The sequence below is a fragment of the Pavona decussata genome, unplaced genomic scaffold (assembly GCF_977016875.1).
Source record: "Pavona decussata unplaced genomic scaffold, jaPavDecu1.1 SCAFFOLD_95, whole genome shotgun sequence".
In the NCBI taxonomy this organism is placed as follows: Eukaryota; Metazoa; Cnidaria; class Anthozoa; order Scleractinia; family Agariciidae; genus Pavona; species Pavona decussata.
This window is the reverse complement of record NW_028145512.1, coordinates 2,227,501-2,253,360: the sequence shown is the minus strand read 5'-3', so window position 1 is coordinate 2,253,360 and position 25,860 is coordinate 2,227,501. Positions and strand designations below refer to the sequence as shown.

Below are 25,860 nucleotides of genomic sequence, written 5' to 3'. Positions count from 1 at the left end.
GGATAAGTAATCACGTTCCTGTGGGGGTAAAATATATTAAGCCCCGTCATATTTATATACGACTCCCCAAACCTACCTCAGGCTGTCTCTCCAGTGTACGAATCTCCACCCCCAACTCGTAACGCTGAGATCGCGTAGGTGTATGATTGGAATTGTGTGACTGATTAAGATTGCAAACCTTAGTCCAGCCATGTCTTGGTTCATTCCACTCTTAGTCGGTTTATTTACAATTTATTTTGTATGGCGATTGATCCCGCGAGCAAAAGTTGATCTCAAAGGAAAGTATGTTCTGATTACCGGCTGCGACTCTGGCTTCGGTCGCGAAACAGCCATTCGACTGGACAAGATGGGAGCTTGTGTGTTGGCGACTTGTTTGACGAGAGAAGGAGAACAGAGTTTGAAATCAGTGACGAGTGACAGACTGAAAACATTCCAGATGGATGTTACGAACTCCCAACAGATTAAGGAAATCTATGAGGAACTTGAAAGAAGGATTCCTTCTGAATCAGGTAACCAGACTGCATTGCGTGATATGAAGGGGCTACCTTAATTTAAAATTGATCTTTCAGTCCAATATTACAATGGAATGGAGCTTTTTCATCAACATACTGAAATTAACATATTGCCTACCTGTCTGATCTTTAATTCTCCGAAAGCAGAGCACATAAAAGGGGTTGGGTGATCTAAGCAATCGGATAGCACTCTGATGGTTCAAAGGAAAACTACAAGTAAAGATATATCGCCCTGGTGATCAATTTGAATTATTTATCACTCAAGGAGCATTTGCATTCCAGTAGAAAAAATAAGACAGTCACTGCAGCAAGTCCTTCTTCCTGTCTTTAGCGTTAAACGTTGCGTCAAAATGGAGCAAAAGTATTTAATTTTTATGTTTTGGGTGTACATGTTTGATAATCTTAAAAAACTAACCTTTAGAACTCAACCTGCTTTTTGGTCATTTCCGGTACCGGTATGTTGTCACGCAACATGTAATCTTTGGTTGAAGCGATTAGTGATTTAGAGCACGTTTGAACCCCCGTATTCACCGTATAAACGGTCTTATGGGTTATTTTAATCTTCATTTAATCATCTCTTTTCTTTTTTGTAATATTTCTAATAATTTCAGAGAGTTATTGTCAAAGTCGATAATAGAAAGTCGCGGTCAATGTCAACATCAGTTATTGTGAGTCAGAACAGATTTGAGAAATTTTAGTAGTATGCACAGTCACTGAGAATTCTGTTGATAAAAAAAAATTATCAAATAGTGCACCAGTCAATGTAAACCCCCGCACCCCCCCGGCCGGGACATAGCGGGGCATTTGACAAGCGTTCACTGCTAAAGTTGCAAAATGCCCCGCACCCCAAGGTGAGGTTTTTCCTCTAATTGAAGCTAATGACCCCGGTCATATCTCCCGCTCTTGTTGAAAAAAAGAGGCTTACACAGGCTAATGTAAATGGTTTAAACTTTATTTGTGAAGAAACACGCGTCACCCCATACAATGCTTTTCAAGTGCTCATTCAACTATCCAACTTTATTAGGTGTTTGTATAAATGTACCAAAGCTAATTTAGGACGGCCAGGACGACAAAAAGAAAGAATGACTTTAACTGCTAAGTAAGAAGGCAGACTGAGCTATAAGATCAAAGATACAAAAAAGGAAAGGTTTCTGAGATTTCTGGGAGGACTAAAATAATGAAGAACTTTTTTGAGCTTCTTGAAAGGCAACACAGGAGAAAAGACAAGGAAAACATGAAATAGGGTAGGAAGGAAAAGAATGAAAAAACGGTAATATACAACTATGTCAACTGCGATTTGACTTTTGTTACTAGAGATTCAAAATCGTCATACAAGTCTTCAGATTCTAGGTTGTTAAATAGTACAATAATATTTTGATTTTCTTTTTGAATAGCGATTTGGGTAATACCCGGAGCTTTGTTGCTAACTCATTCCACAGCTTCACACCGGCTCTAGTGAGATTATCTTTTTATCTCCAGCTCTTTGGTATAAAGTACGAATAAAAACTGTGACAAAAGATTTTTGTGAACAAAAATCTTTTGAAAGTTCACAAAACAATAAATTATATTTATGTGTTCTTAGCATTATACTACGACCTTAAAGATGGATGGCATATTCAGCCAAAGATATAAGGTGATTAAGATAAAACGACTCTTAGCTTCTTTTCATGGCCAAAAGCCGCCATCTGGCCGGATTAGCGATTCTTGACCCAGTCAAGAATTGACATTGACATTTCGGTGGAAAATACCCCGGTCCACTCCCCCGCTGTTCTTGGATGGCGTGCAAAAGAGGTCAAAGTCCCCGATACCTGCGGCCCTTTCGCTCGTCAAATAACGGAAAATTCCCTGCAAATGCCCCGCTATGTCCCGGCCGGGGGGGGGGGGGGGTGCGGGGTTTACATTGACTGGTTCATAACAAGGGCTTCTTTAGAGATTTCCTGTAGATTGCAGCAGCTGCTCAAAAATTGAAATCTCCAAAAGAAAAAAAAAAAAAAAGGAAAACAAAAATGAAAACAAAACAAACAAACAAACAAATTTTTGTTACAATTCGAGACAACTTTACCAGTTATTTATTTATCGAAGACAAATATTGAGCTCCTGGTTGTTTGGGTTTTTTCAGTTCCCTACACCTAAAATTGGATGTGTAATTCCCAAAATGATTATTTACTGAGTAAAAACCATATCTTAGAATGTCTGCATAGTCAGCGAGTAAGGGACGGTTCATTATTTATGGGGATGACCGGGTCGGATAATTGAAAACAACTTTTTGTTTTTTTCCTAATAAACGCGGCATGTGTAATTACAAAATGTTTTTATCTGGTTATTAAACCTCAGTGCCAGAACTTTAACTACAGTACCGTATGCCTTTGCCTAGATGCAGTTGTAAAAAATGATTGTTGATGATTGTATCTTTCCTCTCCACGAATGCCACAATGACAAATCCATTTGTCACTTTCATAGAAGTAAAACTCATTTATTAATGTACCTTCGCGTTGCCACATTGTCCGCATCGTCACGCTCAAAATGCATTGATTTGCATACAAACTTTATTTTTTCCAAATATGGGCATAGTTTTTTCACCGTCAAAAATGTAAACAAAACGTCCATTTCGAAGAAAATTGGTAACATTTATTAAGATGTGTACTAAGGGTCTCTTCATATGAGCCCGGTCGACCCGGCTGGCTCGGTTTCCGAGATCTTGCCTCGCCACTCTTTTCTTTACAAAAATTTCGATGTGTTCATATAAGAAGGCGGGCTGGCCCGGTTACCGAGATCTCGGTTTTTGCGACCGAGATCTCGGTAACCGAGCTGGAAATTTTTCCCAAATGAACACTCCAGCCCGGATACCGGGACTGACCGGGACGAAACAATTTTAACCGAGCATGGCTTGTAAGGTCGCTGACAAGTCAGGGAAATTGTTTTTATACTGGGTTAACCCCGCGATTTCCCTATTCAGGATGTTTTTATATTGGTGTTGAAGCCTCCTGAATAAATGTTATGTTAAGTCGGAACGCGGTTCCACGGGTATTTTGGGCCTTCAGGACATTTTTCATCTCGGTAACCGGGATTAAATTTCGCATACGAACAGAAGACAAAACTCGTCCCGCCTACCGGGCCAGCCCGGTAACCGGGCTGATATGAAAAGGCCCTAAAACCCAAAACAACAGACAGAAAAGATCGAAATGAACAAACACCACTAATCACCGGAGATAAGCGAAGCCACGGAGACAAAACTGCTAGTGAACGTTACCTTGCAAGCTTTGTTTTACAGTTGTTTGGGCAGTGTTACTTTTATTCTGGAACCAGGTTTCGTGTTGCTACTTCGAGTTTTTGAGGAGTTTTTTAGTTTCGCATTTCAATTGTACAAGCCTCATTTTGATGACTTAACTGAAATCATAAAATTCCTCTTCCTCGGAGTCACTCTGAAAAACAGCCTACAATTTATCGCTGGCATGGAGAGAGTAATCCTGTCGCGTGCTTCTCCCAGCTGTTCCTTTCTCTGACTCACAATCGCTTGCTTCAATTAATTCTGCGAGAACGATATCATCTTCACTGTTACTTTCTTCACTTTCACCTTCACTTACATCTTCCAACATTTCTGTAGCTTTGTTGACAGATTTGTCATCAGCGTGTTTGCCACCACCCTCGTCTGCACCAAGTATAGCAAAGAGATTTTTCTAATCTTGTCAGCTTTTGTTCCACTGCTTGAAAGTTTGTAATGTTTTAGATATTTTTCCAACTCGGAAACAAGTAGTTTTTTTTATGCTTCCAGACTGTACTAATTCGAGCCAGGCATTAACTCTTCAACTGTTTTTTGAGCGCGTTTGTTTTTCTGCTCAATGCGCCCCCTTGCTCTGATATTGCTCTGAATTTTCAAATCCTGTAAATGTGCAATGTAAGCTTGTATCAAGTCTTGCTCCACAGCAAATTTCTTGGAGAACTGCTCGACTTCTTCTTTGCAAGACAGGGTGCCTTCACTTACCAATCTCTTAATGTTAGCTCGTGGCTGGAAGTCATCTGGAGCCCATGGCTTACCACTCTCATCTGTAGTGGGTGTCTCATTCACCGGTTTAAAATGAAAGAGTTCTTCTGCATCTGGAATGGGCTGTGGAATACCTTTTATGGGCAAAGGACTTGTCCAACCTTGATCAGAACAAAACGAACAATATTCTGAAGTCTCGGTACAGCAGCCGCAGTACGCGTACTCAAAGAAAAGTTCTCCAATTTTGTAATGCATCTCAATAAACTTTAGAATTTTCTCGATATAGCTGCTTCCAGGAACATCTGATTTCTTCTGTTGGGCTGCATTTTGATGCTCCTTGAGGTACATTTTATTGAAAAAGGGCGTTTGCAAAGATGTGAGAAGCCTGGTGTCTAGTAAATTTTCTCAGTACGTACGTCGCTTCCATCCTCTTCTTTTTTTACACACATGTAAAGATTATATATATCAGCTTTATATATATATATATTATAATGCTGAAGCTTGGACGTTCACGTTTAAATCAAGGTATCTACTCCTCAGTTTACTACCGAGTTAAATTTGACAGTCAGAAAAGTAAGCAAATGTCGTTTTTGTTGAGAATTCATCATTTGCGCTTAGCGTTTTGTAAAGTTTGGAAAGCACGGTTCGTTATAAATATCATGTTGATAATATAAAAAAAGTTTGTTTGATATAGTTAGCTGTAGTACAAGAATATTTAGCAGGATTAATACTTTGAAGTGACGAAGTGTCTTTCTTATTGTTATCATTAAAGGAATTTTTTTCAGAACCCGGTCATTCTGCTTGTTAAAATACTCATAGCCCGTCGTTTAAGGGGCGGAATTTTTCATGACCCGGTCACTTTTTATCCGACCCAGTCATCCCCATAAATAATGAACCGTCCCTAATATCCTTATAGGTGCTACGGGCCTTGCGATTTAAAAATAGAACTTTCTTGTTAAACTGTAATTTTATCCGTTCTGTGGAAAATGCAAACTCATGCTTAAAATATCAATAGTCAGGATTCAGTGTTCAAAGGTCTTATTTTTAATGGGGTGATTTTCAACCCCTACAACTGTAATCAGTTTTAGTGAAAAATTTTCCGTATACCGTACATTCCCATCAGAAAAACAGCTGCGGATATTAACATGTGGTTTTTACTCAGTAAGTGATCATTTTGGGAATTACACATCCAATCTTAGGCGTATAGTAAGGAACTAAAAAAAAAAAAATAAAAACTACAGGTCCTTGTACAGGCAATCTCTAAAGAAGCCCTTGTTATTTGATTATTATAATGGCAGTAAAAACTTCTGAATGCCCAGATATCCTAAACAATGATTGGGCGGCCAGCCGTAGCCAATCAATGCAACGACCAAAGTCCCTACAATTAAAATCCCAACTCCTAATCATAAAGATCCTATTATTATTATTATTATTATTATTATTATTATTATTATTATTATTATTATCATCATTAGTATTATTTTTATTATTTTTAATTTTTTTTATAGATAGAATTCTCAGTGGCCCGAAATTCATCAAATCTAGATCTGTTGTGACTCACAATTGAATTGTTGACCGTGACCTCGACTTTCCTTTATCGACTTTGGCAATTAATGACTCTGAAATTATTAAAAATTATTAGAAATTATTAAAAAAAGAAAAAAGAGAAAAAAAAAAGATTAAATGAGGATTAGAATAACCCGTACGACTGCTTATATGAGAAATATGGGAATTAAAACTGTAAATTGCTAATCAGTTCAACCAAAGATTACGTGTTGCATGACAACAACGGTGGCTGAAATGCCTAAAAAGCAGAGTGAGTTCGAAAGGAACCGCGGTTAGTTTTAAGGTCAGTCTTATTGAATATACCCAAAGCATGAAGAATACTTTTGTTCCATTTTGACTTGCTGTAGAGACTGTCTTAATTTTTTGTACAAGAATGCGCAAAATTATGTTCTTTGAGTGATTAAAAATAATTCAAATTGATCATCAGGCTAAGAGGGCGAGATTTCTTTTCCTTTAAACCATCTGAGTGCTGTCTGATTGCTTATATCACCCAACCCCTTTTCCATGCTCTGCTTTTGGAGAATAAGACAGGTTGTCAATATGTTAATTTCAGTATGTTCAGGGAAAAACTCCATCAGGAAGAAGAACAATTTCATCAGTTCACCTGAACAACATTTAAAAGCCGAATGCAAAGCTTCGAACAGTGTTTCACGCTATGCGTTCAGTTAATGAATATGGACCAAGAATGCATGACATGTGACTAGTACCGGCCGAAGCCGGTAGCAAATAATACAAGGATTACTTGGCACAATATTTTGGCATACGATTTAGAATAAAAATTTTCTTAATTAATTTTTTTAACAGCCAAAAGGTCGTATTTTCTTTGGCTTACTATTCAATAGCGAATACCCGCTATATCAACGTTTTATCTTGAAAAATAAAACAATGGCTTTTAATATTATATATTTAAAAATGCTGAAAGGTTAACAAAGGAAAGGAATGTTACTATAGAACTTTGAAAGAGTTTTGCGCACGGAAATTTAGTTGACTGTTGATTTCCGCTTAACAAGATCTCTATCCGAATGTCGCATCGTGCTTACCATTCTCCTCCCCATGCCAGTGTCCACTGCCACACCAGAGAAATCATTTAGCACCACGAGAAGAGTGAAAGCATACGTGGGGTCCACTATGCTGACAGAGCGACTATCATCTCTAGCTCTTATGCACGCATACAGAGAGATGTCGATTGACCCCGAGAGCATCATCAGCGACTTCTGTGCGAGCAAACCAAGAAGGCTTGAATTTGAGTGATGATTAGTCCGTAATAGTCATTCACATGATCACGCCAGGCAGTCTTTATTAATTTTAACTTTTTCCTCTAATATAACAAAATCCCACAAGGAAAAGGAATCAGCTGTGCATCTGTATTAATTAAAGCAGTAGATTGTTGACTGCCAATATCTCAACATACTAGACCTTGTATTATAGAAGTTGATATTGCACTTTGAAAAATAAACACCTTGTATCAAGACGTCCTCTCGCAAATACAGAGTAAAGAACACAGAGTTCACGACAACAATCTACATGTTTTTGGCGAGCACATGCTCTCGCTTCCTTTACATACGGGAAATTAGTGACTGACGTAATACATGTCACGCCACATGTCACATCTTCCCCAATATAAAATGGGTAGACAAACAAACAAAAAAAAACAAAAAAAAATAACTGGAACATGTATGAGAAACCTTAAACAATAATAAACTGGAACATGGACACTTTGTGTGAAATTGTCTAAACTGGTTATAAATGTTCAATCTCTAACAAAAAATATTGAAAGTGTCTCAACTGTTTATAAATGTTCAAACCCTAACGACAAGTAGAAGGTTCGGTGTTAAGCCTAACAGGCAATGTTCACAAGTTGCTTGTAGGTTGGTCACGCTATAAAGTCCTTAAGGTACGAAGGTCTGGTGACCAGTCTCCCTGACCGGGTTCTAGTCCCTAAGTCCGGCTCTCTCTGCTCCTTGTAGGGATCAATACATGGCAGGCCTTTAGTGCCTGATTCTTCACAAGGTGAGAGCTTATCGGGCTCATCAGGGCAGCTTGACATTTGTGGTGGCTCAGTAAGGGTTTCCTCGGGAGGCAGCTTGCTGGTCCTTCTTCCATGGCCTAATATGTTGCTTTCTGGTATTTGTTGTGATTTACCACTGGCTGCTTCAGGGTGTGACTCGTTGGTCTTCTTCAGATGGGCTCTGTTGCGCCTATAGGAAGATCCATCTGTTGTCTCAACTTCATATGACCTTTCGTTAAGTCGTTCAACAACCACTCCCTTCTTCCACTCCTTTTGCCCCAGTACAAACGGTTTCAGCCTCACAGTGGCTCCCTCATTCGATTCAGGTAAGTCATGAGCATCAGCATTGTAGTATCGAGCCTGCCTTTTTTGAACATCTTTCAGCTTCTCTCTCTTGTGACTAGAGCTCAGGGTTCTTGGTTCCAGGAGAGAACCAGGTGTGGGCAGTAATGTCCTTGTCCTCCTATTCATGAGCCTCTGAACTGGACTGCTACCGATTCCTTGTGATGGGATATTGCGCTCAGCCAGTAGTCCCAAGTAGAAGTCATTGCCACCTTTGGCAGTTTTACGGAGGAGTTTTTTGGCGGACTTCACAGCAGCCTCTTCTTTGCCATTAGCCTTACTGTTGTAAGGAGAGATGACCCTGTGCTCAATGTCCCATTCTTTTGTAAGCTTTTGGAACTCTGCAGCTACAAATGGGGGCCATTGTCACTAACGAGTTGACACGGACTCCCATGTCTTGCAAAGTGGGCCTTGAGTTTTCTGACCACAGTTCCAGAATCTGTGTTATGTAGTCGGTCCAGCTCCCAATAACCACTATAGTAGTCGACCGTCACCAAGTAATCTTTCTGGTTCAGGGTGAAGAGGTCCACAGCAACTTTCTCCCAAGGCCTCTGCGGTATGTCATGACTCATGAGGGTTTCTTTCCCATGAGAAACTTCAAATAATCTGCAGGGCTCACAAGTCGAGATTCAGTGTTTGAGTTCAAAGTTCATACCAGGCCAGTACACGCTCTCTCTCGCTCTCCTTAAAGAGCCTTCAACACCAGCGTGCGACGCATGTATGTCTTTTTTTATCTCAGCTCTCAGCCCTTGAGGCACAACAAGGCGCTCCCCTTTGAACACCAGCCCATCATAAACACTAAGTTCATCTCTCATGCTGTAGTAGGGGGTCAGTTGAGCTGCGATCTTTGACCGATCCTCAGGCCATCCTTTCAGTATGGTGTCCATAAGCAGTTGCAGGGTTTCATCCTTTGCAGTCTCGAGTTGAATTTTCTGTACCCTCTCTTGTCGCATGGGTAGGAATTGGACCGCATTGACAGACTCAAATTCACTGGGGTTTGCCTGACCATCGGCTGGGAGAAATGATGTGCTCATCATGTCTGCCAGATGTTGGGTATGACCAGGGGTGTACTGGATCTCTATGTCGTAGGCCAGGCTTCTGAGGAGCATACCTTGTAGGCGTTTTGGCGCCCTATCAAGTGGTTTCTTGGCGATAGACTCTAGAGGCGTGTGGTCTGTTTTTATGACAACGTGACGCCCATAGACATACTGATGCCATTTCTCCAGTGCAAAGACAATTGCTAACAATTTCGTTTTCGATGGTTGCATAGCGGGTCTCTGGATCCGTTAAAGCTCTACTAGCATAAGCAAGGGGCCGACCTTCTTGCTTAAGGACCGCATCAAGTCCTAGGCTACTGGCATCGCACTGTATGACAAGTTCCTTGTCTGGGCTGTAGTAAGCAAGAACTGGAGCTTGAGTGATTAGTTGCTTCACCTCATCGAAAGCTTTGTCTTCAGCATCTCCCTAGTACCACTCGACTCTTGTCTGGGTCAGTCTCCTAAGTGGCTCCATGACTTGGGAAAGTCTTGGCAGGAAGTTAGCAAGGTCGTTAACAGTGCCATTCAGTCTCTCAATTTCTTCCTTGGTCTCAGGCGTTTCTAGTTTCAAGATGGCTTCCACTTTGTTTGGGTCAGGTTTCAAACCCTGTTCACGTGCAGTCAGCAGATGTTCCATGAAATCCACCTGTTGTACCCTCAGCACCACTTTGTCCCTGTTGGGTTTGATGGACTTCTCTCGGCAACATTCCAATAGCAATGAGAGATCCTTGTCCTGATCTTGCCTGGCTTCATCACGAGTGTCACCAACACCATAAATCAAGATGTCATCTGCTATGCAGGCAACACCCACAAGTCCTTCCAGTGCTTGGACCAGACGTTTCTGGAATATTTCCGAGCTTACGGAAAGTCCAAAGGGTAGGCGTGTCCACCTATACCTCCCAAAAGGGGTAGAAAATGTGGTAAGCATGCTAGAGTCTTCTTCCAAAGAACAGTGCCAATATCCATGACTAAGGTCAACTTTGCTGAAGATTTTGGTCTTAGCAAGGTCAGGAAGGATGTCATTAAGGACTGGTAGTTGATAGTGTTTCCGCTTTAGCGCAAGGTTCAAAGAACGTGGGTCTATGCAGATGCGCAGGGCTCCATTCTTCTTGGTGGCAATTGCCATCTGATTTACCCAGTTAGTGGGTTCATCCACTGGAGTGAGAACTCCTGCAGTGACTAGCCTGTCAAGTTCTAGCCTCACTGGTTCTTTTAACTCAATAAGCAGTCGCTTTGGCGGGCGAAGTATCGGTTCCGCATCAGAGTTCAGTGTAAGTCGCACAGAGCCAGGCAGGGTTCCAATGTCCCCGTTGAAAACGTCAGGAAATTCATCTAAGATATCTGTGCTATCTACTACTCCATCGACATGCTAAAACTGGTCATAGTTGACTGTGATGACTTTCATCTTTTCGGCAGCCTTGCGGCTAAGCAGGGGGGTGAGCTGTTTGTCAACAACGACAAACTTTACCATGTACTTCATCAGTGTTTTGGGGTTTTCAACGAGCAGGTTCCAAGCGCTTTCATTTTCACTTTATTCCACATTTCCAGGGAGACATTGGAAGGTTTAATAGGGCTGTCACCGGTGTGGCTTTTAGGGATGATACAGACAGTAGCTCCACAGTCCACTTGTAGACTGACTGGCTTAGAGTTAACAAGAATTTCACAATAAATGGGCTTGTCTTGTTGGGATCGAACACCATTAACAACGACATTAAGAGTCTTGAGGCGACGTCCGAATAAGAGTCAGAATGCTCAGAGTCTTCACTTACCGAGTGAACTTTGTCATTTCGCTCGCAAATTTCCGAGCCCTTCCAGTGATTCATTTTACCACAGACACTGCACCTTTTACCCCATGCAGGACACAATTCCTTCTTCATAAGATGAATTTTTAAGCAGAACTTGCACTTGAGCTTTCGTGATTGGGAGCTACTCCTGTCAGGTAAATGTTCGAGACGGTCACTGCGTCTCCCGCTCGTCTTTGGAGGGCCCTTTGCCTTGTTAATCCAATGAACTTCCTCGAGTTTTCCACCTATCACTTGCATATGAGTTGTGGCGCTCTCCGGGGCTCGACAAATATCGATACATTTCTTTAGGTCGAGCTTTCTTTCCTGAAGTAGACATTTTCGAACATCATCATTTCTGATCCCAAGGACTATGCGGTCTCGTATTAGAGAGTCTTTCATCGTCGGGCACGTGCAGAAGTTACACGTGTCGGTCATTATTCTGAGGGCGGTCAGGTAAGCATCGAAGTTTTCACCAGCTTCTTGATTGCGTTGGTTAAATTTGAAGCGCTCGTACGTCTCGTTTACGTCACCCGTGAAGTATTCGTCAAACTTGGCGATTATCGTGTCGACCTTGTTTGGATCTTCGCTCGTGGTGAACTGAAATGCGTTAAAAATTTCCAAGGCGCTCTGCCCGATGGTGCAAAGAAAAAGAGCCTTCTGGTATGCCTCTCCTTGCGTTGAAACTTTCGAAACGATAGCAAAGTTGAGCCAGGTTTGCTTCCACAACTTCCACCTTTTCGCCGAGCAGTCAGCAAGATTGAGTGGAGGTTGCGGTTTCACTTCAGGTAACGACGGGCGATGGATATGTCCAGCTTGGTTTGAAGCCGTAGTGAACTGAAACGGTCGGGGAGGTTCCAGAGGAAGTTTCCTCGTCGCTCATCGTTGAAACAGTAAACAGAATAAAAACCACTACCGCTGCCACCATGTATCAAGACGTCCTCTCGCAAATACAGAGTAAACAACACAGAGTTCACAACAACAAGCTACATATTTTTTAATGGCGAGCACATGCTCTCGCTTCCTTTATATACGGGAAATCAGTGACTGACGTAATACATGCCACGCCACATGTCACACACCTTTTTTATAGATAGAATTCTCAGAGGCCCGAAATTCATCAAATCTGTTGTGACAATTGAATTGTTGGCATACGATTTAGAAGTTAGTTTTTAATGGAATCTTTTTCATCTCACAATCAGGGGCGTAGCTAGCCTTTAAGCTATTAACCACGGGCTTAATAAGAATTTTCTTAATTAATTTGTTTAACAGCCGAAAGGTCGTATTTTCGTGGGCCTACTATTCAATAGCGAATACCCGCTATATCAACGTTTTATCTTGAAAAATAAAATAATGGCTTTTAATATTATATATTTAAAAATGCTGAAAGGTTAACAAAGGAAAGGAATGTTACTATATAACTTTGAAAGAGTTTTGCGCACGGAAATTTAGTTGACTGTTGATTTCCGCTTAACAAGATCTCTATCCGAATGTCGCATCGTGCTTACCATTCTCCTCACCATGCCAGTGTCCACTGCCACACCAGAGAAATCATTTAGCACCACGAGAAGAGTGAAAGCATACGTGGGGTCCACTATGCTGACAGAGCGACTATCATCTCTAGCTCTTATGCACGCATACAGAGAGATGTCGATTGACCCCGAGAGCATCATCAGCGACTTCTGTGCGAGCAAACCAAGAAGGCTTGAATTTGAGTGATGATTAGTCCGTAATAGTCATTCACATGATCATGCCAGGCAGTCTTTATTAATTTTAACTTTTTCTTCTAATATAACAAAATCCCACAAGGAAAAGGAATCAGCTGTGCATCTGTATTAATTAAAGCATTAGATTGTTGACTGCCAAGGATAAAACTAGTAAGACCACCTGTTCCTACGTTGGACGTTGGCAAAGTTTGATATATATGACTTACGCTGTACAACTTGTGCTTAAATGGAGGAAATGGCTGGCTACGCCCCTGACAATGATCGAAAACTTCATCAAACGAATCTAAAACCCACTTTAAAACTAATGCGATTTTCTGAGGTTTTATACATAAAGTTGATTTTTCGGCAACTTACTCGATTTTTTTGCTCTTCAAAGTGAAGAGTGCCTACAACTTTTAATTACTTTATTTGCTGTTTAGCCTTAGTACTAGAGAGTGATGAAAGTCATTGTTCAAGCTGAGTTCCCACCTTTGAGAAAAATCGATTTATTTAAAGGTTCCATTGGCAACAATGGAGAAGGCGATTTTTAGGGGTTGAGACAAAAACTCAAAACTTTTCTTCCCTTTAAAAAAGAGTAACAGTTTTTAGTTATTTGGAAAGAAGAAACAATACTCTAGTAATCCTGAAAGGATTAAGCTGTTTCACTGAATGTGTAATTTTTAAGCGACTTTGGAGTAACCCCAAAAATCTTGTGTTTTAGTTTTCGTTTTTCTGTGCTATTTGAGGTAGCTATAAAAAATTTTTTCTCCCCCTCCAAAAAAACAACCGAATCAGCCCCAATAAACACAATTTTTGTTCATTGTATATATTGCTTGTCTTTTGCAGAAAATTTAAAAGAAACCTAATTTCTACCGAAATTTTGAGTGAGTGGTTCTTTCGCGGACGCGCTCTTAATACACTGTTAACACTTGATCCATATTTCGTACTCTTGCAGGCAGCATGCAATAACAGTGTCACTCATAACAAGCACAAAACGGCCTTTTTAATTTTTCAACTTTTTTCTTGATTCCCGTGAGACACGCATTTTCGCTTGCTCTACTATCCCAAAGAAAAACAAGAGGCTACTTGTAACCCCGGGGGGGGGGGGGACTCCCATATGGAACAGACGGGGATGCTCGTCGGAAATTTTGAATTTAACCCCTAAAGGAGACCATCTGGGCGTGGTTCAGGCAAATTTTGACCCCTAATGCGGTAAACAAAACAAGTTAAAAACAAAATTTGACTTCTGTTTCTTTTCGCGTAACCCTGAATGAGACCTTGGGGGCTTAAAATATTGGCGCTTTGCCCGGAACACCCTAAGCGAGACCAAAATCCAAAATCCCCTAAGCGAGACGACGAGCATCCCCGTCTGTTTCACATGGGAGTCCCCCCCCCCCACCCCGAGCTTGTAACCTAAAAAGTTGTGCTATGTTGGCAGGATTGTGGGGCCTGGTAAACAATGCTGGCATACTTTACGTACTTCCCATCGAATGGACGCCGCTTGATATTTTTAAATGCACAGCAGACGTAAATCTCTGGGGAATGATTGACGTCACTAAAACCTTTCTACCGCTGGTGAAAAAGGCCCGAGGACGAGTTGTTAACTTCTCAAGTGTTGCAGGTAAGGAATCAGTGAGAAGGAAAATGCATGTGTCTGGTTTATGTTTGAGTACAGTGTTCAACTAACTGTGCAACCGCGACTCTAACTGTATTACTTTAAGGTTATTCCAAACCTTCGCGGGTGTTCCTCAGAAAAAAAAATGTTTGCGTGCCTCTTTTATAGAAACCCTAAAAGACTATATACAGTCGAACCTGCATTAAGCAGCACCGTACTGAATTAAGTAAAGCGGTCACCCTCTATTAGGCGGTCAGTTGTCAAAGTTCGGAAAATTACGGCCTTTAATCACTGTAATTTTGACATCCTTAACTAAGTCCCAACGAGTTGTTTCTTTTGTCTTGACCTGTTTTAAAGGGTCACTTCATACAAGGAAACCAGTTAGTACGAACAAATTCTAGGACATGCTGATGGTCATCCGAGGTACTGCCAAGATCGCCGAAGTTTCAGCTGAAAATACCTGAAAGTATTTTTCATAAAAGTAACCCTTCGAACCTTTGGAATACACTTAAGCTCTTTCAAAACACTGTCCGGCAACATTTACTGGTATTGTCTACAGGTCGAGCATCTTCTAACTTCTTCTCGTCCTATGCTATTACAAAATATGGCGTGGAAGCGTTTTCAGATGCTCTCAGACGAGAAATGCATCCTTGGGGAATAAAAGTGAGCATCATGGAACCAGGAGCATTCCATACAGGAATGGCGGAAACTAGGGCGAGAGAAAGGCAGATGAGAAAAGGCTGGGATGACTTGAGTGATGAACTAAAGAAAGAATATGGCAAAGAATACTTGGAAAAAGGTACCCCACAATTTTCAGGTTTTTACCAGTTTAGAAAATAGCGATTCTTTGAAAAGGTCCAGGAAGGAACCATCCGGATGAACAAGGGATACTCATTAGTAGGTTACATAATAACGAAGATTATTCAAGCTTATGTGTAATTATAACTGTTTAGCGTATTTACTGTACTCTAGGCTGTGAACAGGCTCCCAAGTGGGTATGGGGCGAAGACAAAATCGATCCCGGAGAAGGGGGCGCCCACATACTGCCCTCCGCTCGCCCGGCTTGCCCATGTTTCTTTTCGCCCTATAAACCCCACTTGAGAGCCTGTTCACAGGATAACTGTACTCCAGTTTTAAGCAAAGGTTATTATTATAATTATCATTAACAGGTGAGCAGTTTTGCCTATCTAATGCCTAAGAAGACATAACCTTGGCATACATGTTTGATCCTCTCATCTTTGGTAAACAATCCAGAGCTACTCGTAAGACGATCTGGCTATACCCCACTTATAACAAGAAGATGTATATGTATTGGAATAAGCTGATATAAATATATGTAATTACTTTATTTCATCATGAATATATTTCGAAGCACTGATCATATCATATGCCTGTTTTGTTTCAGCCATTTCATTTTTCACAGCCTTTCCCTCTTCACCCAACACCTATCAAGTTGTAGACGCTGTTGTAGATGCCCTGACGTCACAGGTACCACGTGACCGGTATTTAGTTGGCTTGGACGCTCGGTTCTTCTTTGTGTGGATGGCGCGGTTACCTACTGTCATTGCGGACTTCGTAATAACGAGTTTGTTTCTTAAGATACCAGCACCGCTGGGAAGCAAGTGATGCAGCACTGTGCATCAAACCTTTAGCAATTGCCTTTCACAAACTATGGAGACTCTGGGCATGAAGTTGGCCCTGTGAGCGGGGATTATGGGATTGTTTGAGGGGGAGAAAGTATTGTAAAAAGGTTTCAGAGATAAGCTGTATTAATACACACATCCCTTTGCTACATTTGTGAACACGCCATATTTTCCCTCTGCCCCTTAACCCGATCCCAGAAATCGTAGCGGCCTAGGTTAGCGCCCCACTCATCATAGTTTTTGAAATGGGTAAGTGAGGTTTCTTCACCTCCATATTTTTTCGTATGTCTTTTTGAAATAAAAATATTATATTGCCTCTCACACACAAGACTCAAGCGACCGTTCTACACGGCCAAGGCATGATTTAACCTTAAAGTTGGTGCTCTTTACAATAATTTGTAGCGTTCAGGGCCCAGTTTTTCAAAGCCCAATTAAAGTAATCCTGGATTAACGTGAACCTTTTATTCGAGTTTAATTATTAATCAATTAAGATTCTTCCAAAAGAGGATTGGCCCTCAATTTTGACTTAGACTCTTCTTTACTTTTAGCTTGAAATTAACCTTTAGAACCATCTTTAACGAGCGAGATGAAAACCTCGAGCTTTCGAACAACCCGGCCCAGGGTTTAATTCAAGCCATATAAAAATTATATCTAACAATTGCTGGAAAGCTTATAAACCACAAACTGTAGAAATAAGTAATATGTTTGCATGACGGTGACCCCATACTGTGCATCGACAGTATGTACGTGAGAACAGATATCTCGTTATAAATGTCCCAAATTTTGAGTTTTTTGCATCATTAGATAGCGCAAAACCTATTTCTAGGTGCAGAATTTTGTAATCAAATAAATTCTTTAGATGCAGTGCCAGATTAAAGTCTTCTTGTAGATGAATTTTAGGGAGATTTCCCTGTAACTTTCCTATGCTCATCCCATCAAACACTTTGAAAGCAATCTACACTGAACATTTCCAGTTGTTTGGTCAAATCCTTCAAGAGATATCCTTTCCCAAAGGAGTAATAATGCCATTTTGAAATAAACACCTTGAAAGTTAAGACGATGATATACCATCACTGCGCTTAACATTTTGTGGACAAACCCGTCTTGTTGAAGGAGGAGAAAAGAGCCAAAACTACAGAAATGCTATGTCCGTTGCCATGATACTGAGGAACGTCTCGTACACCTCTTGTATTCGATTGCATTTCAACTTTGAAAACATCACGGAAACACACTTGTCAACAGTAAGTCCAATAATTAAATTAAACTTGGCAATTCTGAAAAAAAGCATTTAAACGGCTTTTGAAGTCAAGTCCAGGTTAAGTTCCGCCTCAAGAGTGCACGAGTAAGACGGCTTTCGAAACGAAATCTGGCGCAGATGGAGAGAGCACGTGTGTTCGTTGAGTGCGGACCTGGTAAAAAATGGTAAATATTCGTCATGACAAACTCAGTTCAAGGCCTACAAAAGAAAAGTTTTTCATTGAAAAAGCAATTGAAATAGTTTGAACAAGAAATGGTAGTACTCAAGGAGAAAATCAGCAGTATCTGAGTCGAGATGTAAATTTTCAAATTTTATTGGTATTTTCGTTTTAACTTAATTCCTTGGATAGCCGCCTCGACTGCGGGTAGCAATTATTTCTCTATCACGTAAATTGAAGAGAAACATAATAAAGTTGAACGAAGTTTTAAGCAAAATAAAAATTTTGCTAATACATTTTTCGGTATTAGAGACAACTACGTTTGTAACGATTCACACTCGCTTATGCACCCGCATCTAGTTGCTTACTGTATCTGGAACATAGTCTGAAATGTCAGCCGTCTCCTCCCCCTAACCCACAGGGGGCGCGGGAGAGAGAGACGTCTGAATTCTGAGCGTTATAATGTCGTCCGTTGACGTCACGTACTTTTGCGAATATGGTAGGTAGTTTTTGATTGGTTCTAACCTAATTGAAATAGATAACCATTTCTTATTGGTCGAACTTGCGAAAACAGATATTTCATTTCGGCGGCGAATATAAAGTGTTGACAGGCCAGACACAACTCGTAAGTTCCTGGTGTGAAAAGTGACTTCTCGTTTAACGTAGTTTTGCTCTCACGAGTATATCTCTTAAAGATTTTCCTTTTTGGTAAGAGATAAGTGGGAGGCTCTTTCAATATTTCTCGAACCGGGTGGTAAGTTGTGAAGATGGGAAGAATTTTATTTCGCACTTTCTCGTTTTGTTGTAAAGCCGACTTCCGTTCAGTGAATTTAATCTCAGAGGTTATTTTTTCAATGAGATTGTGTTGATAGCCTCTTGCCTGAAGGCGCGTTTTGAAGTTGGTGGTATTGCAATAGAATGATTTCACTGAGTAGTTGGTTCTCAGAAGTCTCAGCGATTCTGCAATCATGCGGGAATCCTTGACATTCGCACGCACTTTAAACCCGCAGAGACCTTCCAGTACACAGTTTTCTTCCTGCCACCCACCGGGGTCAGAAAAGCCGGGACTAATAAAAAATGAAGCCCTGAGACCTTTATCGAAACACCTCCTCTGCAAAATCATTTTATTACATCATCCACTTCAAAACGCACTTTTGGGCTAGAGGCTACCCTCACAATCTCATTGAAGAAATAACCTCTGATTTTCACTGAACGGAAGTCGGCTTTACAACAAAACGATAAAGTGCGAAAGAAAATTCTTTCTTTTGTCATAACTTACCACCCGGCGTTGCATGCCTAACCTCAAAAACATCTTGAGGAGCAAATGACTTTTAATTCAAAACCAACCATTGCTTCGAGGAATATTCTGAAGGACCTACTCTTATTTCATACAAAAAAACCGTCAAAAAAAAGCAAAACCATAACGAGAAGTCACATTTCATACCACCATACCACGTTAACATGAGTCGTGTCTGGCCTGTCAACACTTTATTTACTAATAGCATTTATCGGAACATTTTTCGATTCATCTTCGGTGGAAAATGAAGTGCGATCCCGTACATACATTGTTGATGCTTTGTATTCAAATTTTACGACTTACAAAACGCACACAACCTCCTACATTATGCATGCTGCAATGCACGCCGCGCGCTTCCATGACTCGTGGCCGCCATTTTGTTTCAAAGGTTTTATTTATGCAAAATTGCATAAATTACTGTGTGACGTCAACGGACGACATTATAACGCTCGGAATTCAGACGTCTCTCTCTCCCGCGCCCCCTGTGGGTTAGGGGGAGGAGACGGCTGACATTTCAGACTATCTGGAACAATACATTTGGAATATTATGATAGTTAACCGCGGTAACAGTAAACGATTTCAAAAATAAGGAAGCGGAAAAGTTACTACTGAAACAAAACAAAACTATAAAACGAGTTGTTTCTAAAACTAAAAAAATAAGATAGAAAGAAAACAGAGAAAGAAAGAACGGCGTTGCCACGTCAGTCCTTGAAACAGTTCCACCGACTTTCTCTGTCATGTTTTAGTCTATTGCAACTATATATAGTTGGGTTTTTTTCCACGATTGATCTTGTATGGCGATTGATCTCAAAGGAAAGTATGTCCTGATTACCGGCTGAAGATACAACTTAGTTAGTATGTTAGATGTTCCTTAGTATCACACCAAAGCATTTTTCTGTCATACAGACACAATTACTGAATCACATGCATATTTATGAGTGGAGTGTATTATCATTCTTGCTTGATCAACCACATCGACAATAACAGCACAACGAAAGAACATGTCCATGAATTCTTGGTTTTCACTTGTGACTGAGAGGCATGAAACAACATGAAACAATGAGCACAGCAAAAGCTAAAAGAAAGCCTTTCCTTGCCGTGTAATGGTGATTGCACTTCAGTACGCATAATTTGGTTCATTAATGGCAGTCGATCTATATCTCTCACATTAACAACTGGTGTATGGAGTGCTTTACTAGCAAGTGTTAAATGCAGGCCTTAGCTGAGTCCGTAAGCGTAGTTCCCAGGATCCGTTGTATAATGAATACGGAATATCTCCTTATTATTCCGGTTTTGCCAAGTCAAAACAACAACAACAACAACAAACAACAACATAATGTTTTGCCTTGGTGGGGAGTGGGAGGATGACAACAAAGGTGCACCATTGTACCTTTTAGGGATAAGAATCCAGTTTTAGTTTCCATCTTCATCTTGGATAAGTAAATCACGTTCCTTTGGGGGTAAAATATATTAAGCCCCGTCATATTTTTATACGAATCCCCAAACTTACCTCAGGCTGTCTCTCCAGTGTAGGAAGCTCCACCCCCAACTCGTAACGCTGAGATCGCGTAGGCGTACGATTAAAATTAAATTGTGTGACTGATTAAGATTGCAGACCTTAGCCCAGCCATGTCTTGGTTCATTCCACTCTTAGTCGGTTTATTTACAATTTATTTTGTATGGCGATTGATCCCGCGAGCAAAAGTTGATCTCAAAGGAAAGTATGTTCTGATTACCGGCTGCGACTCTGGCTTCGGTCGCGAAACAGCCATTCGACTGGACAAGATGGAAGCTTGTGTGTTGGCGACTTGTTTGACGAAAGAAGGAGAACAGAGTTTGAAATCAGTGACGAGTGACAGACTGAAAACATTCCAGATGGATGTCACGAACTCCCAACAGATTAAGGAAATCTATGAGGAACTTGAAAGAAGGATTCCTTCTGAATCAGGTAACCAGACTGCATTGCGTGATATGAAGGGGCTACCTTAATTATTTCAGGCCAATATCTCAACATACTAGACCTTATATTATAGAAGTTGATATTGAAGTTTGAAAAATAAGCACCTTTTGGAAGAGAACATTCCCAACATGAGAATACCTTAAATTTATTTTCCTGTTCAATTTTGGATGTGGATTCTAAGATTGTCTAAATATGCATGTCATAAACACAAGAAAGCCGTTGCAGCCGAGTCGACAAATGCATGTTGTGTTCGCTCGTACGCTCCAGGGGAATCTATTACAGTATTAAAGTAAGTTTTCATCAAATTTCGTTCAACATTGTCTGATCTAAGGGAATGATGATGGTCGAGTAATGACCATCGATTGATATCTGAAACACCTGGGTATACACACAGCATTAAACCCGTCCGCCTCGCCGGTCCCGATTCGCTCATTTTCAGAAAATGGCGATGCCAAAGGCATGAAAAAGTGATTCTGCTCGTGGTGTATATCGTTTGTCTCGATATAAACTGCATAAATTAACATTTATATCTCAAGAAACAATAATATACTTTGTCGTGGTGAGGCAAATCCACAGATCTCAGTTTCTATACGGCGGTTTAAATTCTAAGAGGTATTTATTTATTTATTTAGTTATTTATTTCAGTAGTTTATGGTGGGATTTCCTGCACCATCGTGGACAAATTGTGACGGTCGAATCATAGCCGTTGAATCATGTCTATAATATTCGAATCTATTGCCAACATTCAAACCTGTTGTAAGAGGTTTCTTTGTTATCTGTGCTTATTATTCATGCTCTTGTACGATGTTGCACTTGACTGCTCACTCGTTGTATCGACGATTACATATTTGAATAACACAACTGCACAAGAGTCGCTAGTAAGTTGGGCTCCCCCCCTTTTCATTCTGAAATACCTTTCTTTGTTTAGGGAATCTTCGTTGTTTGGTACCGTTTTGCAGTTATGTTCCGGACCAGAGTTCGAAATTCCGGTGAACTCAGCTTTTTTAAAATTTTCATTCTTTTAGACACAAGACCAACTTTTTCAGTTCTTTTAGAAAGCCGTACACACACTTTTTAAATTAATTACAGCGAACACATGAATTCCTTTTATGATTTCTCATAGCGTGGAATATACAGGTCAACACTTCAGTGATGCTTGTCTCGTGGGTTTGTAGGTAGAACTGTGACTGGTAAACCATATACCGGTGACTCCTGCGACTCAAGCTTAGTTAAAAACAAATTTGAAGTTGTAGATCGTAGCGATGGAGAAAATATAATATTTCAAAATATAACATTATCACCTTTGCTTTTATGGCCTGTTCAGTTGCCCTGTTTATCACCGAAAAGAATTCCTGCCTTACCTGCCGAATGGGGGTGTGTGCCTCGGGTCTGCAAACCCTGGCCATATATCAGATCAAAAATATGTTAGTAAATTTTAGACCTTGCACCGGCTGTTCTTAAAGCGGATAACGCTATCCACTGGATAAATAGCCATCCAGCGGTTAAAATGTACCCCAATCCGCTGGATAGAGGTTTCCGCTCTTTGAACAACTTGAACTTGGCCTTGAAATCCTTTCCCTATTTCAGACCAAAACGGCGCAAAACCCATACTCTTTGGGTCACACATGCCTGAGTTCCTGGCAAAGTTTAAAAGAAGTTGGCAGTGAAGACCTGTGTTTTTCTTTTTTTGGGGGGGGCTTATGTCCTCATATGTCTGAACGGGACTCCAGGTAGTTCGACATAGCTAGCTATATCGCCGCTAATCCGTTTTCAACCAGAAATACATAAGGATTGTTCCTTAGCTGTGTTTCTGTTTCAATTTAGTTTTTCCCCTGTTTGGTATGTTGGCAGGATTGTGGGGCCTGGTAAACAATGCTGGCATACTTTACGTACTTCCCATCGAATGGACACCGCTGGACATTTTTAAACGCACCGCAGACGTAAATCTCTGGGGAATGATTGACGTCACTAAAACCTTTCTCCCGCTAGTGAAAAGGGCCCGGGGACGAGTTGTTAACTTCTCAAGCGTTCATGGTACGTAATCGTTGAAAAAGTGTTCTGTGTAACAGGTTTGAGGTCAATATTCAACCGCTTTGCAATAGTAACTCTTTCTGTTTGCTTTTTATACCCTTATAAGCAAAGCATTTGCCGGCCCACCCGCTTAATATCTGCTATAGAATAAGCCTTTTTACTATAGATCCGTTTGCTCCTGATTGGTTTTTATTGTCCAATATTTTTTTACAGGCCGTTTTTCATCTAACTTTTTCTCAGCCTATGGCACTACTAAACATGGCGTGGAAGCGTTTTCAGACGCTCTCAGACGAGAAATGCATCCTTGGGGAATAAAAGTTAGCATCATAGAATCGGGAGCATTCCAAACAAGATTAACAGAACCTGGGGCGAGAGAAAGGCAGATGAGAAAAGGCTGGGATGACTTGAGTGATGAACTAAAGAAAGAATATGGCAAAGAATTCTGGGAAAAAGGTACCCCTCCTTTGTCAGCCTTATGGTCTTTCACTTTGTTTTTAAATTGGCAATTTTAAAGGTGCTGGAGGGCACAATGAAAAACAACTGAAAAGAGCACCTCATAAAACAAGACTCGCTGGAATTGACATAAAAATGAAGATTATGCAAGGTTTCTATAGTTACGGGGATTTTAATCAATTTCACACGATACCAGCCACCTATGGTCAAAAGACTTCCTTTTCCTACGCCCCCGAAACTTTGAAATACTCTTCCACAATCTATAAAACAGTATGAAACTGAGGCCATCTTTAAAAAAACTTAAAACATTTCTCCTTTTCTGAACATTTTAAACCTTAGGTTGATATCTTAGTAACAAAGTTTTTTTTATTAGTTACAACGTTTAACTATTTATGTTACCTTTTTATTCTTAGTTACTGTGAGCGCATTGCGAATTTTTTAATGCGCTAACAACAACCTTCACTATTATTATTATTATTATTATTATTATTATTATTATTATTATTATTATTTACCAGTCCACAAGCTAGAGCCTTCATTACTCATAGTTTTAAAGTTTACTAATACGTAGCTCAGCACTCTTGCCTAACAATTTCCTATTAATATAATATAGCACCATGTTTCCTTTACTTCTTCAGGGATTTTCAGTAGCGGTTTGGTTCGTGCTCAATGTAGAGCTAATGGCCAAGATATCCCGCTAAACGCCACTCTTACAAAATACAACTGTACACTTATTGGGATGAAAAGTTACGTTATCCTTTAGAATCAATCATTTTATTCGTGAATCTTTTTAGAGGAATTGATCTCAGTTTATTTATTTATTTTTTCTTTTTAGTGATTACGTTTTTAATGTCCTTTCCTATTTCACCCAACACCTATCAAGTTGTAAACGCTGTGGTCGACGCACTGACGTCACAAGCACCACGTGACCGGTATTTAATTGGCTTGGATGCGCAATGTTTCTTTGTGTGGATGGCGCGGTTACCAACTGTCATTGCGGACTTCATTATTACGCGCATGGTTTTTAGGCTACCAGCACCGCTGGCAAGCAAGTGATGCAGCACAATGCAACAAACTTTGGGAAGTCGCATAAATCTGGCCCCATGATAAAAATACTTCAGAGGTCAGCTATGATGAGGGAGACATTCCAGCTGGAACACAGCAACTCCAGTGATTTGCAGTTATGGTACCATGACCAAAGTTAAAGTAGAAGATAGAAAAACAAATGTTTCGGAGTACTTGATATTGCAACAAAACACAGAAGCTCAAGCTGGGCAACGCTAGGATCAGGCATTTTATTAAACCCTACCAAGGATGTAATATTCATACTGTCACGAGCGTGGAACAAAGAAACCATTTGAGTCCCCGACAGGGATCGAGCAAAATGCACCCTCCGTAAACCGTTGGAATGCTCTAACCACTGAGATAAAGGAAGACTGGTGGCGAGCGAGGCCATTTACTTCTTTCATGCATATGTGACAGGTGTCCTGCTTGGGTCAGCAATGTTTAAAGCGCCCCATGTGATTATAAATACTGAACAATGTTAATCTAGAAAAGATGTAAACAAAAGAATGAACGACAGAATAATGTTCGCAGCCATAAAAAAATAATGCAGCTGCAGGTTATCAGAGTCCAGTGAAAATAGAGCTTTGAAAGGTACAAGTTAACTGGTCGGGGACTGTGAGTCAAGATTTCTTGTGGACATTAACTTAACGCGACGCCATGTTTGCAATGTTTACACTCGGCAGGTGCCTGACGCTGGGGGCTTACGCCAAACTATCGTCGGCTATTACGATTTACTTTTTGAGCCGTTTGATCATTCACTTGATAGTTGAAAATAGTGAACGATAGTTTGGACTACCATCAACTATCATCGACTATTTATCGCTAAAAATTATTTGCGCTTGCAATATTGCTTTATGGCCAAAAATTTATCCGCGCGCTTTGTTCCTTTATTGTTAAAAATTGTTTTGGACGTACTCTTTTTTTTCTCGCTAAAACATTATTTGCGTGCGCTATGTTTCTTTCTCGCTAAAAATTTTTTGCGCGCGCTATATTTCTTAATCGCTTAAAATTATTTTCGCCTGCTATATTACTTTATCGCTAAAAATTATTTGCGCGCTGTTTCTATGCCGCGAAAAAATTACTTGCGCGCACTGTTTCTTTCTCGCTAAAAGTTATTTGCGCGCGCTGTTTCTTTATCCCTTAAAATTGGCTCTGCCTAAGCCTCGTACCGAGTTTTTGAAACGTAGTTTCTGCTACAGTGGGGCACATTTGTGGAACAGCTTTCCATCTAACGTCAGAGCCATTAGATCTTTTACTAATTTTAGAAATGAGATAGATCGCCAATTGTCCTCCTCGTACTCCCACACGGAAAACATGTAAATCAGTTTTATTTTTAAATTTTTATCTTGTAACTGATATTTTTACCGTGTCTAAATAAAGTGTATGTATGTATGTATTGTTCTCCGCGCTACATTCTATGTTGCGGTATCGCTAAAAATTATTTGCG

General features: G+C 40.4%; 2 protein-coding genes across 4 annotated transcripts; both read left to right on the top strand.

Moving 5' to 3' along the window:
* The first annotated feature begins 80 nt into the window (after window positions 1-80).
* On the top strand, window positions 81-17,233 carry LOC146473095 (short-chain dehydrogenase/reductase family 9C member 7-like). 2 transcript variants are annotated; one of them, XM_085118812.1, is made up of 4 exons: window positions 81-509; window positions 14,373-14,555; window positions 15,166-15,348; window positions 15,955-17,233. In XM_085118812.1, the coding sequence occupies exons 1-4, from the start codon at window positions 191-193 to the stop codon at window positions 16,173-16,175; spliced, it is 906 nt and encodes a 301-aa protein (XP_084974938.1). In that variant the 5' UTR covers window positions 81-190; the 3' UTR covers window positions 16,176-17,233. The 2 variants fall into 2 exon arrangements, with proteins under 2 accessions (XP_084974938.1, XP_084974937.1); XM_085118811.1 differs by having other exon boundaries at window positions 15,109-15,348; window positions 15,955-17,232.
* A 2,367-nt stretch (window positions 17,234-19,600) lies between these two features.
* LOC146473094 (short-chain dehydrogenase/reductase family 9C member 7-like) lies at window positions 19,601-25,793 on the top strand. 2 transcript variants are annotated; one of them, XM_085118946.1, is made up of 4 exons: window positions 19,601-20,852; window positions 22,716-22,898; window positions 23,136-23,348; window positions 24,184-25,793. In XM_085118946.1, the coding sequence occupies exons 1-4, from the start codon at window positions 20,534-20,536 to the stop codon at window positions 24,402-24,404; spliced, it is 936 nt and encodes a 311-aa protein (XP_084975072.1). In that variant the 5' UTR covers window positions 19,601-20,533; the 3' UTR covers window positions 24,405-25,793. The 2 variants fall into 2 exon arrangements, with proteins under 2 accessions (XP_084975072.1, XP_084975071.1); XM_085118945.1 differs by having other exon boundaries at window positions 23,109-23,348.
* Window positions 25,794-25,860: the final 67 nt, after the last annotated feature.

Coding starts and splice junctions, on each gene's coding strand:
- LOC146473095 (XM_085118811.1), top strand. CDS start 191: ATGTCTTGGTTCATTCCACTCTTAGTCGGTTTATTTACAATTTATTTT. Junction 510..14,372: donor AAGGATTCCTTCTGAATCAG/GTAACCAGACTG, acceptor CTATGTTGGCAG/GATTGTGGGGCCTGGTAAAC. Junction 14,556..15,108: donor TAACTTCTCAAGTGTTGCAG/GTAAGGAATCAG, acceptor TATTGTCTACAG/GTCGAGCATCTTCTAACTTC.
- LOC146473094 (XM_085118945.1), top strand. CDS start 20,534: ATGTCTTGGTTCATTCCACTCTTAGTCGGTTTATTTACAATTTATTTT. Junction 20,853..22,715: donor AAGGATTCCTTCTGAATCAG/GTAACCAGACTG, acceptor GTATGTTGGCAG/GATTGTGGGGCCTGGTAAAC. Junction 22,899..23,108: donor TAACTTCTCAAGCGTTCATG/GTACGTAATCGT, acceptor ATTTTTTTACAG/GCCGTTTTTCATCTAACTTT.